The sequence below is a fragment of the Neolamprologus multifasciatus genome, chromosome 19, assembly GCF_963576455.1.
Source record: "Neolamprologus multifasciatus chromosome 19, fNeoMul1.2, whole genome shotgun sequence".
Taxonomy (NCBI): Eukaryota; Metazoa; Chordata; class Actinopteri; order Cichliformes; family Cichlidae; genus Neolamprologus; species Neolamprologus multifasciatus.
Window position 1 is genome coordinate 10,881,822 of NC_140457.1, and position 13,275 is coordinate 10,895,096.

A 13,275-nucleotide genomic window follows, 5' to 3' on the forward strand; every position below is an offset into this window, starting at 1 on the left:
ATCACCACTTAGAAATGTCTGCTTAAAAGGCTGGGTGAAGGCGTGAGTATAGCAGTAGTTTCCTTTTAAGCTAGCAATATTTTTCTTATCTAGTAATGAGTTCAGGCAGTCAGAAAATCACTGTATTTGTAATTATTACTTTTCTTCTTTTTGTTAATGCTTGGCTGTTGTTTCAGCTGGCTTTGAGATAGAAACCTTTAATCTATTTTTAGATCAGGATGAGCTTGGTTGTATTTATTTATTTACATATTTATAGTGGGAAAGCGAGATAAATACATAAGAATATGCTTTTATTTTGAATGATCTGAACCGGAAGTGTGGATAAAGGCGCTCTCTTATCAGGTAAATCTTTTCTTTTTTTTAATATACTAATAATTTTACTGAATTTTCGACACCTATAAATGTCCAGTTTAATTTATGTAAAAGCTTAATATTATTTAAAACTGTCGGTATTCAAAATAATCCGAAATTTAAAATTTATCGTCGTAGTGAAGCTTTGAAAAAAAGCAAAAACGCTAGCTAATATTCAATATCACTGGTAATCTGTTGCTGTTGTCAAAGCCGACCGTTTTGGATAGCCGATGCGATGCTGTTATTTTCCACGGTTCTGAAACACATGTTAAAGACACCCAACTCGACAGAAGACGCGCTCAGGATGCGGAGGAGGATAAACGGTCAACACACGCAGGTGCCTGCACTTGCTTCGTCCTCTTGGGCTCGGCTGCTCGGTGTTAACGGACCGTAATCTTGCCAGCAGAAAGTGGGGCGGTTAGCCGGGAGGCTATGGCGAGATCATCCTCTTGTTGTTGGTTAGCTGTCTTTTCATAGCGTGGTTACCCTGGTCCTGAGGTGATTGTCAGTTGGTCCACCGGAGACGACGCGACCTTGGGGACGCTGTCATGGATTTGACTCGGTTGGCCGTGGATGCTGGTCAGTTCATCAACCGCGCTGTTCAGGTAATAATAATAATAATAATAATAATAATAATAATAATAATAATAATAATAATAATAATAAAGGAAACTATTATGTGTCTTTCCTGGGCTTTAATCTCAACCCTAAATCAGCGACTGCCCTTACTAAAAGAAAAGTACGCAGTTAAGCAGTTTGTTAATCAATGTTACCCTGAAATTCGCTCCAGTACACTGGAGAGAGTCTCGGACAGGCCGAGAGGACTGAGTTGGACCCCGGACTGGAGGAGCTTTTATCACGGGCGGACGCCACCAAGACGTGGACGGACCAGATAATCTCCCAGACTGAGGCTTTACTGCAGCCAAGCCTCGGTAGGAGAACATGAATTGATTTAATGAAGCTGCCCTGATTCATTGAGCAGTTACAGATGTATACATACCCACTTCACTAACAGTTGGTCCTGTTTTTACCACAATTAGCCCTGTTTTTATGATCCTGAACTCTAACCTGTTCACTGTATCCAAATATATAAAAGGTGAGCTGAGCTGAGCATTTACTCTTTTAAAGTAAAACATCATCTCATTAAGAGTAATGAGATGGTTTCCCTCTTCCAAGGAAGGTATTCTATGGAGTATTTTTAAAGACATTTACAATGACGATGAGAAGCATTTAGATGAACTGTAAATATTTATGAAGAAAAAGCATCTGGGATGATACCAAGCAATTTCCAGCTGCCAACATACAGATAAAAGCAGAGTCATCAAATCCCATCAATTTACCATTGTAGTCCTGAGTTAGCTGAGAGTCTTTACCTCTGGGACCAATCGTTTCAGCTCTCTTTGCCCTCCCACAGTACATGCATACATCTTCCTTGATGTCTCTTGTTTACTTTGGTAGCAATTGGCCTGTTCGGATGAATAGAGATGCTTATTCTTTAGCCTGTTTGAATCCAATTACGTTTTCTAATGGAGTTATGAGTGGATGTGGTCTGCAATCTATCAAATAAAAGGTACATTCAGCTGCCCGATGCATCTAGGATACATTTTCAGGTCATGTCTCGCTGAATTTATCTTCCAAGGGTTTATAGTCTTCTTATAAAATCATTTTCACAATGATATTTATTATATGAAACAATATTTTAGGACCTTCTCCTTGTGGAAGAAAGTATGAAACCAATGCATTACAGTTTAAATCTAGCACAGGGATGAACTATGTTTTGAGAGGTGTTGTGTGTGTATTGTTTATTACCATTTTTAATTAATTGTATTGTCACAGGTGCATCCTTTAACAAATCTACTGTTTAGAAAATGTAGCCACTGAATTTTGATATGACCTTTGACCTCTGATACACAGGAGTGCGGTTAGAGGACCGGCTGTATCAGCATCTGGAGTGGAGCGTCCCACCCCGGCCTCGTGCCATTGAGTTACTGGGAGATCAGATGACTCAGGCCGGGCTGGAGATTGGATCAAACACACCTTATGGTGAGTACACACTCACCAGCCATTTTATTAGGTACATGCAGTTTGCCAGTACAGGGTTGGTTACCAAGCAGTTGAGCAGGAATACCTAATAAAGTGGCTAATGAGTACGTGCATTTTATTGATCTGCGAGAAGGATCTCAACTATTTTCACATGTTCATTTCTTTGCTTATTCTTGTCTTTTTTGTGTTATGAGTATATATTGAATATATTGAAAAGTCACTGTGTTGTATTTTTATCTTTCTCTGCTCAGGTACTGCATTGATAAGGTGTAGAGAGGCTCAGAAGCAGCTCGGCGAGGCGGAGAGGAAGTTTGTCCAAAGCACTAACATTCACTTTCTCACTCCCCTGCGGAGTTTCACTGAGGGGGAATACAAAGCCATACAGGTAAACACATGCCTCTGTATCACATGCACACAAACTCGCACCTTTATTGTGATTATCACAGCAGTGATTAGGTTATTTTACGCTGTCACCCGAAATAATATTTAGTTTATAGGTTATTTGTAAAGTAAACAAGATTGCTTGTTACTAGAATGAACGCAAGATGTTGGTGAATAAACGTTTGGACTTGGATATCACTAAGGCCAGGCTGAGAAAAGCCCACGAGGCTGAGCAAGAGGCCAGAGTGAGTTACACCTTTACATTATTACATACTTTTCAGTTAGTCATACTCTGACTAAAAGCTAAACATGTTGACATTTGACATTACAGTTCTTGTATCTTCTGTCTTTTTGTCAGAACCTGAATGCCAACCCACTGGAAGATGACTACTTGTCTCATGTCTCCTACATGTTCAGCTTCCTGCGTGTTAAATGGCTAAAGGTCAGCAGTTCTGTGTAGGAACGTGCATATTAACAGACGCAGATGAAATTGGTGTTCGATCTTCAAATAAGGCATTTGTCTTCTTATGTCTCTTTCATACAAACAGATCTGGGCTCAGGAAATCTCACAGGTGAGTTCCTCATCGGTTTAGAGAACACAGGATCTGAAATGGTCTTCATACAGTATATCAGTGAGGCTGTCAGCAGTAATTGATATGAATATGGAGCTGCTGTTAGCACAGACAATATTTCCTTTCTGTAGTTTTCTGTTTGTTTAGACTTGAGCTCATTTTAAATGTTGTATTATTTCAGCCATTTTTAGAAAAATAAGAGAAAAACCATACAGATGTGTGTTTGTGGGTTTGTATGTGTAGGCAGAGATGGAGCTGAGGATTTGTCAGAGTCTTTACAATCGACAGTCAGAAATAACAAGAGCTGTTGTGGAAGGACTCAGCAACACACATGTACGTACACTTAACGAGTTCAAATTTGTGTTTATTTATTTTTTTACTATCTGTTTCTTAAAGGAACTGTTGCTTTTTATATTTAATGCTTGTGGCTCTTTACCTTGTTGGATATGTTTTCCTGCCATCTACCTCTACAGACCAACCATATGCGGAGCCTCAGTGACTTTGTGGATGCTCAGGCTAGCTACTTTGCTCAATGCAACCAACATGCTCAGGAGCTGCAAAAACAGCTGGCCAGGTCTGTGTAGTCTCATTTCCATCTTCAGAAGAGGAAGAAGAAGAATAGCTTCATTTGTATAGCGCTTTTTAACACACAGTTCCAAAGTACTTCACAGTTCGAATTAAACCATACATGTACATGTTCCAGCATACAGACACACAGTCGGGCATACAGTCTTATGCCCGACTGGCCAAAAATAATGGGAGAAAGCTTAAGAAAAAGCAGTTTTTTAAAACAAATGACTCTTTTGCCTGACCTGACAGGGCGAGGAAGACTGTTCCAAAATTTAGGCTCTCCAACAGTGTGGTCCGCTCTGGATTTAAAATAAGAGCAAGGAGCAGTTAAGATACATTGATAAGATGATTAGAGAGGCCAACTAAGGTTATAAGCTCTTGGTAGCTGAGCTGTATATACAGGAGCCTGGCCACGTAGGGCTCTGTATGTTATTTATTTCACTAGAAGCCAGTGAAGGAAAGCAGAAAGGTTGCATAAAAGGTCTCAAGATTTCATTTTGCAGTGTTTCCTAGAAAAAGATAGGATGAGCCTTCTGGTGTGAGATTAAATTTCTGTTTTTATTATATTTATACCTTGAACTGTTTAGGTTTGAAATTTTTCATACAGCACAATGAATCTCCAAATCATGGCTGTCTAAGAATACATGTATTTTCAGTTTTGGTGTATAACAGTTATTATATTACTACAGTGTGACTAAAACAGGTTCTTTGCAAATTTTCTTTAAAAAATACAGTTTGTAGTGAGATTTGGGTCAAATCCATTATATTTTTGTATCGTTTTTCTTTTAATTGAAACTGAATAAATTAGAAGTTTTAACAAGCAGATTAATAATATTATAATAATAATTAATATGTGTCTTACAGGTGAATGGTAACAGCACCACCCTCAGTATGAGCATTCACTTCAAGCAGCTAAAACGTTTGGTGGAGGAGCCGACCTTCAGTCAGATCCTGATCCCTCTGCAGTCTGTCCTCATCCCAACGCTGCCCTCCACAGGCGGGGAAAACACACAGCATGATGCTTTCCCTGGACACTGGGCATACCTGGATGGTTTTGAAGACAGTGTAAGAGAAAGAGGGTGTTAACTATTCTGACCGGCCGCCACGGTATGTTTAACATTCAGCAGGAGTTGATGACAGTTACAGAAAATAATCTTGTTTGTGTAGGTGGAGATCCTGGCCTCTTTGCAGAAGCCAAAGAAGATAAGCCTGAAGGGTTCGGATGGTCGGGGTTACACCATGATGTGTAAACCTAAAGATGACCTGAGGAAGGACTGCAGACTTATGGAGTTCAACTGTCTCATCAATAAGGTATCTGGGAGATTTCATTCAAACTAAATGGATATATAGTGAGTTCTGGCCATAGAGCGACTTGCACGTTAGGTCAGAATAAACAAACTTACTAATTTTTAGAGGTTCAATCTTATTTTATGTGTTGTTCTGGCCTCAAAGTTAAAATGAAATATTAGCCTCTTCTCATAATGTGAATAAAAACTGAACTTTTTTTTTTTTTTTTGCAGTATAGGAGCTCATTATGTAGCAGAGCTGTACTAAATCAATCAATATGTGTGCAAATTACATGACAATACTTGAGAAAATGTGAGAAGAACAGCATTTACATGTGCTTGTTTGTACTGTGTGTTTGTGTAGTGCCTCCGTAAAGATGCTGAGTCCAGACGGAGGGAGCTACACATCCGGACTTATGCTGTGATTCCCCTCAATGAGGAGTGCGGCATAATCAAATGGGTTAACAACACTGCCGGGCTGCGGCACATTCTCACAAAGCTGTACAAAGAGAGAGGTATCCCTTCTTATAACACCTACAATCAAAAACCTTTTTTTTAAGTAAATGTTGGGAAATAATTAAGTTGTTCACCTTTTCTGTGTTTTTAAGGTATCTACCTATCAGGTAAAGAGCTCAGGAAGCTTATTCTTCCCAAGACAGCTCCCTTTGAGGAAAAACTGCGAATCCACAAGGAGGTGCTATGTGCTCGACACCCCCCTGTCTTCTATGAATGGTTCCTCCGGACCTTTCCTGACCCCACGTCATGGTATGACTTTCACTACAACACTGCTATAATTATGCTCCTGGAAGTCACTGCTTTATCAGAAATGTTAGTCATTTTCATTTAACATCTTGACCACATTTGAAAGAAGTTATTTCAATTCAGAATTTTTCAAAAATCTGCTTTGTGTGTTCTGAGGTGCTGAAGACCTTCCTTCATGACCCACTGGTGGAGTGGAGCAAACAAGCCAAAGGACTATCAAAAGCTCAGGCCAATGAGACAGGAGAGATTGTTAACAGACTCTAACCCTATATCAAATTCTACTCTAATACATTAAAATACCAGTACTGATTACCAGAGTACACACATGCAACACTTTTTTTTTTCTTTTGCGGTTTACATCAAGAACAGACAACAAAAGTCAACATGTTTTTAATTTGGATTTTTTTTTTTTATTTCATTGTAATGACAATTAACTACAAAGTCTCCTGGAGGTGTTTTGAAATTTAAGGTGGAGGGCCTGCAGGACCTCTATCTTAAAGTTCAAAACACCAATTTTTGAAAATTCCAGCAATCAAATGATCCCTTATGAGCAAGCACAAGGCGACAGTGGGGAGGAAAAACTGCCATAAAAAGCAGAAACCTCCAGCAGAACCAGGCTCATGTAGGGGCAGCCATCTGCTGCGGCCGGCTGGACTCGATGGAAAACAAAAAGGAGACACAATGAAAATATAATAGTTTTGTAGGAAAACTATAAAGGAATTTGATTTGACACAATGATTGACCGTTTTTGGATCATTTCTGCTTCGAGATTTTGCAAGAAGCAAGGCAGTGGAAAAGTCAAGGTCTTTAGTCATCGCTGCCCATAAAACAGCATCTGAAGGGTTTCATTAAAGCTTTCTTCAATGCTGAAAAGAACCTGGCAACTCTGGACTTTTGTCGATAACTTGTGGGGACACCCAAATGGATTTTCAAGAGCCTCAAAATAGCCTCGTCAAATGAACTATCACATGTCAAAGCAGCATCCATGATCTTTTCTGGGGAGCCAAACTCCTTGATGAGTCCTTTAACCAGTTTTTTGGTTAATCCTCTCATGTCATTTTCCAGACGTGTTGTAGACTCCGTGCTGCTGATTTGTAGTTGCACCAAGTTTTTGAGACGCTCAATGATCTCAGCTAGTGTTACGCCATCTGGAGGAGTGAGACGGCCTTTTCGCCTGCTTTTGGACTTCTCAAGAAGTCCAATTAAAACAAAGTAAACAAGGTTTTGGGATACTTCCTCCACTTGAGCAGATGACATTGACGCTTCTGAGAGCTTTTCCTCTACGTCTTCTGAGGGTTTGTCCTCAGAAACTCTGTCCTCTGACTTTTCAGACAGTTTCTCATCTGTGGAGGGTTTCTCCTCAGACTTCTCAGAGGGTATGTCCTCATGTTCTTTGGAGAATCTGTCCTCTGACTTGTCAGACAGTTCCTCCTCATCCTTTTTGGAGAATTTGGCCTCTGATTTTTCAGGCAGTTCTTCCTCCCTCCTCTCGAGAACAGGTGTTGAACTTAAACGAGAGGATGTTGAGCATTTCTCTGGAGACTTGGCCTGTCTTTCTGGAGATGCTGGTCTAGAATGACAGGGTGTTCTAGATTCTCTGCCACTTTTTTGAGAAGAGTCTGACTCTGTATCTTTTGCCCGTGTCTGTGCTGTTGCAAGGAAGGTTTGGATATCTTTAATAGCATCGGACACTTTTTCGCCCTGAATAACTACATCAAATGCTTCATCATCAACCAAGAGCAGAATCTTTTGCAAAAATATTGCAACTGCGTCTTCTATGATTACATAGAGGACTTCGGGAGAAGGGAAAACTCTTGATTCAGCTACTGTCTGTCTCATTAAATGGTCATACATTTTCTCTGTTAAATCTCTTGAGAAATTTTTGATGTTCTCGCTTATTCTAATGTTCTCAAGGGTTTTTTGGATAATATAATGGTCTTCCTGTTTTTTGAACTTGTTGTATATGTCAATAATTTCAGATCTGATGACATTAAAGTTAGCTGGAGTAGAACATTTTACCATGGTTTCCAGAGTAAATGAGCTTCTTGAAGGAGAACCCATTCCCTCAGTTTCAGGGGAGTGGCTTAGGTTTAACAGACTAATCAAATATTTTTTGCTCTCCTCCACTGTATTTTTCAGCCCTTCTTTCATCTTTTCATAATGTTTTTGTGCGAACTTGAAAAAATGGTGTTTGCGGGATTTTTCTGGTGCGCAAGGAGCATGTGAGTTGAAAAACTCTCTCACTTTATCGAAGATGGCTCCCATAAATCCAGATTTGGGTGAGATACATTTCTCACTGTGGGAAGAAGAATCAGTGTCAGAAGAAGGAAGATTGTCAAATATAATATTGACAATGTCAGCTGCAAATTTTTCTACTGTGGCATCAGGTTCCAAACGTTCTGCCTGCCTTTCAGCTTCTGCACATTCCCCACTTTCTGATCTTTCTTTCTTTTCTGAAAGTGTCTGAGCAGGTGGCTCAGTTTCTATATCTTCCTCGTCATCTGATGATTCGTCATCTGCAGAATATGATTCTCGACTATATCTGAACAGAATATCACTAACCTCCCTGATGGCCAGTTCGCGTGAGATGCCGGACACACTGCTGTCTCTGCTGGATTCAGATTGACTTGAATCGCTTACCGTTATAAAGCGTGAGCTTCGCCGTTTTATTGCGTATAATTCCAAGCATGAGAGAGCAAGATAAACCATGACATGGAGTTTTCCAATATTCGAAATTGTTCCGCTGATGTAAACAGCAGGGTTTAGCGGTAAATTGCGGTTCTGCCTGACCACGGTGGCAATCGACTTTACCTTATCTGAAATCGCCCTCTCAATCATCTTTGTCAGCTGTATAGCACTCAAACAGTCCTGCTCAGGGATGTTGAGCGCTTTAGCAAAAGTGATTGAGATGGAGTCACCAAGAAATGGATTTTTTTCTAAATCCGTAGATGCACCACGCTGAATGGCGGGAAGCGCAAGTGTCAAGATTTTGACTGTGGCGATCTGTATGATTTCAGAAATCATATCCGCCAAAACTGCTTGAACACCAGAATTCAAAAGTCCATTTTCTATTAATAACCACTGTTCGTCAGAGAGCTTGTTGAAGGCATTATTGATAATCGGGAACAGCTCATCTGGTGATAGGACCAGAGGAATATAAAAATTATAATCCATTGTTGTTCCACAAGGATTCCCTCTGTTAAAATCTTCCTGAAATGCTAAACTTTCTGATTTGAAAGAGTGAGGAAAGTTTCACGTGTATAAACTGCCAGGCGAACTCTGGAAGCCGTAACTTTTTGACTTAGCTTGGGTCCTATTTAAGGACTTTATCTCGGATCAAAAGCAGATCAAAGACTTCTTCTGTGACGGCACTTGTTCGAACGCACGAATATCCACGCATGCGCAAAAGCACCCGAGTTCCAGACACGTCAAAAAGGGTGCGCATGGCGTCACGAAACGTTCCACAACCAAGAGGTCATAATCTCGGCAGATCATCGCGCAAATAAATCTACAACTGACAATGAAGTCCATTTTCTGAGAATGAGAAACTATGGTGCAGTGAGCTCTCGAGTGCAGCCGCGGTCAAGCCAGCCGCACTTTGAACTTTGTTGATCTTTTTTTTTTTTCCTTAATACGGTACGCGAGTTACTCTGAAACTACGGAGCACCGCAGGGGACATGGGAGAAAAAAAATTAAGACGAGATCTCGCAAAACAAACTCGGGATCTCCCAAAAGTTTTGCGAGATCTCGCAAAAGTCCGTCTTATGTTTTTTTTTCTCCCATGTCCCCTGCGGGGCTCCGTATGAAACGCAGCAAACGTCGTCTTTTTTTTTTATCCTGCAAGTTTTTTCCTTATTTACTCCGGAGTGCAGCAGATGTTTTGGCTGTTTTAACAAACACAATAGACTATAACCCTTACTTTAAATATAATATATATTTTAAAAAAATTATGTTAAAAATTCTTTAAGAGGTGACACAAATTTCACATTTTTGTAACGTGCCAATATGCTGAGTGGCAGCTTTTTCCTTCATCACTTCCACAGTTTTTCTTAATAAGTTAGGACTGTAACAACTTCCAGAATAATCACTGCCAATTTTATCTATAAAAAAAGTAATGTCACATAAATCAATCTTTATTTGTATTTATTGACAACATCAAGTAATAAAACACAGCTTTAGTGGTTTGCTGTGGAAATTAAAACATTTTTGTCACTGTATACAGAAAACCAAACAAAATGCAGTCCTTTGCTCAAATTACTGCAGCAGTTCAGTACCGCAGCTGTACATGTGTTGAGTTTGCCTTTGTGCTTGTCCTTTTCTTTCCATCAAGTTTGCCAATACGAACACACACACACTTGATTTAAGATGGTGTGTGCTCAGTCTTCTAGCAGTATGTCCAGTTCTTCTAAAGGCAGTTGCACACTCACTTCTTTCTCTGTCAACAGGTCTACAAACCCCTCAGCTGATCGGGGAACAGCTGAATTGTATGTACCAGTATACATACATACTGATTTAGTTTGCAGAAGAGGTAACTACAGCAGGGTGATAAGTGTAATTGGTTAATTTGGTAAATATGTGCTCAGCAAGGCAGAATATTGATCAAGTGGCACCATCTTTATTTTTTATTTATTTTATTTAACCAGGAAGATTCCAATGAGATTAAAAACCTCTTTTTCTTAAGGGAGACATTTAATGAAATCATCTAACAAATAGTGTTGCCTACTGTGTGATTATTTATTCTAATGTACCATCAAAGAAGTGTGTTTCAGTAAAAGTTTAAACCCTGTCTCATCCATAGTCTGTTCATCTTTTATATACAGGTTATCTTTTTACTGAATTGTAACCAAAAAAAGATAAGGAGCAGTGGCTATCAGCTACTGATTCTTGATATGCTCCTGTTTTCTCTTCATCTCTCTCAGTTGTCCGTCCCTGAGCTTAGTCCTTTCACAGGTTTCTTCCTCTCAACAGTCGCCAAGTGCTACTCACTAGGGATCCTCAAACCTTAGTGGTTTGCTGTGGAAATTAAAACATTTTTGTCACTGTATACAGAAAACCAAACAAAATGCAGTCCTTTGCTCAAATTACTGCAGCAGTTCAGTACCGCAGCTGTACATGTGTTGAGTTTGCCTTTGTGCTTGTCCTTTTCTTTCCATCAAGTTTGCCAATACGAACACACACACACTTGATTTAAGATGGTGTGTGCTCAGTCTTCTAGCAGTATGTCCAGTTCTTCTAAAGGCAGTTGCACACTCACTTCTTTCTCTGTCAACAGGTCTACAAACCCCTCAGCTGCTACTCACTAGGGATCCTCTCTAACACTGTTGAGATTTATACATATATACATTCAATGGTTGCACCCTTAACGGTTACTGGTATATGTAACATGACCACTTCTGTTTTCTTAAAAGTAAAATCATAGTCCTCAAAACACTAATGTTAAGGTTTCAAAGCCATTTCCTCTTTTTTACAAATCTGAGCATCCCTGTATAAAGTCGGTTGGTTGATAAAACGAGCTGTTGTTCGTTATTAATTAGCTCAGTTTCTCTCGTATAACCGCACCTGATGAGTCTGCAGGGACTCAGCACAAAACTATAAATCGAGTTTTGGGAAATTTCACTTTCACAGTATGTGTGTGCCTCACCAGGGGACCAGGGGATATTCTGTAAGGCCTTGTAGAAGATTACTGTGGCTTTATCCACTTTTCCTTCAGACACCTACAAATTCAAACTTACACACTTTACATATACAATGTAATCACTGTGATATTTGTGTATCCACAGCCACAGAAGCTGTTCTACACTTCTGTCTCCATGTTCAATATTTGTAAACTGCGGACATTTTAGTCGTTATTCCTGAAATGCACATATTAATATTCTCCTTCTTCTTTTTTAATGATACTGACGCTTTCAGAGGCATCATTTTTTCTTATTTAAGCAAGATCAGTTCTCTACTTTCTTCCTAACAGGTTTAGTGCTCCAGGTCAGAAAACATCATCAACGTGAGTTTGTATGACCGGTCTCAACTATAAGGTGGATGTACATCCTCCAAAGTAAAGGGCAACGTTTCTGTTGCTATGGCATTTTCAAAAAGTCCACAGATGCGGTTGCTGAGGCCATTCTCCGGCTGGACAGATAAGGGATCATCATGGAAACGTGATCTATAAATACTGCAGACATGTACAGTAAGTGATAAGTATCGTTTGATAATGTGCAACCCTGTTTCTATGAAAGCTGTATTAAGTAAAACTAAAAGCAAGACTGCTAATCACTTAAATCTGCATTTAAACAACATTAAACACTGGGACTTTTTGAGATGCATCTTTCATCATGCTACTAAATCTTATTTGTGTTGTGATGTTCCATCAGATGTATTTATTTAATGCTTTTGAGCATTAAACAACTTTTCTAGTTTTTGTTGTCCCTCACTGGACTTTTCTGAAATGTAGTTTTTTGTAAATACTTTCGAAATCATCACCTTCTGTTTTTATTTGCAGTTTTTTGGGGGAAACAAGGATGTAAATTATGTGAATTTTGATGTGATACTGCTATCTGATGCTTGTGATTATCGTCTGTTACCTTACCTCTGAGCTGCATCTACCAGCTGCTTCCTTTGCTGTTCAGCAACTATGGCAAAGAGGCGCGGCACCAACTGCTGCAGTCTTTGGTTACAGAGTGAAAAAAAACGGCGAGCCCAGCGAGCAGTATGGCAACGGTACTCCACCTGAAGCACACATCACATGGAGGTCAGTCAGACCAAAATAAACAAATAAGGTTAGGGCTCAAAAAGCTTTGAGAAACACATCTACAGAAGAATGGGCAGAAAGAGCTTTTATTAGCCTGGCCTGTACATAAATGCTTCAAAGAAGGCGCTGGTGGTCCAGACTAAGAGGGCCAATGTCAGCGTTTGTCTCACTGTCACCAGAGGAAACACAGCATTGCTGTTGCAGTACTAACACCTCACATTGTGCCAATGAGACAGGAGAGATTGTTAATAAAAAAGTGGGCATGTTTCTTGAATTTTTACCTCTTAAAATGTATTTACTTGCGAATCTGAATTAGAGAGACTTTATTAATCCCAGAGGAAAACTGAGTTAACTACAGCACATTCAGGTCCAATAAAACCTAATGTTTGTTTTTTTTACGTTTCTCTGTCAGGCTAAAACCCATGTGTTTGACATCGAGCAGAACCTCCAGGTATAAGGTGCTGGGTCTTCCTCTGTCAATTGAGGGGCATGTCCATTACCTCATACAAGAAGCCATGGATGATAAACTACTGTGTCAGGTGTATTTAGGATGGGGTCCTTACTTGTA

General features: G+C 39.7%; 2 protein-coding genes across 5 annotated transcripts in view; one reads left to right on the plus strand and one right to left on the minus strand.

Moving 5' to 3' along the window:
• Positions 1-168: 168 nt before the first annotated feature.
• Positions 169-10,212, plus strand: LOC146496055 (serine/threonine-protein kinase atr-like). 4 transcript variants are annotated; one of them, XM_085143079.1, is made up of 12 exons: positions 169-342; positions 815-956; positions 1,142-1,283; positions 2,266-2,394; positions 2,646-2,779; positions 2,928-3,020; positions 3,134-3,217; positions 3,324-3,347; positions 4,782-4,982; positions 5,085-5,228; positions 5,568-5,718; positions 5,812-6,105. In XM_085143079.1, the coding sequence occupies exons 2-12, from the start codon at positions 900-902 to the stop codon at positions 6,048-6,050; spliced, it is 1,398 nt and encodes a 465-aa protein (XP_084999205.1). In that variant the 5' UTR covers positions 169-342; positions 815-899; the 3' UTR covers positions 6,051-6,105. The 4 variants fall into 4 exon arrangements, with proteins under 4 accessions (XP_084999205.1, XP_084999206.1, XP_084999204.1 ...); XM_085143080.1 differs by lacking the exon at positions 169-342 and adding an exon at positions 6,122-10,212 and having other exon boundaries at positions 789-956; positions 5,812-5,968; XM_085143078.1 differs by lacking the exon at positions 169-342 and having other exon boundaries at positions 789-956.
• Positions 6,395-13,275, minus strand: part of slc35g2a (solute carrier family 35 member G2a) — a 41,946-nt gene continuing 35,065 nt past the window's right edge. Inside the window, exon 5 of the mRNA XM_085143086.1 lies at positions 6,395-12,685. The gene's annotated coding sequence lies outside the window, so the exon portion shown is untranslated. The remainder of the gene's footprint in view (positions 12,686-13,275) is intronic.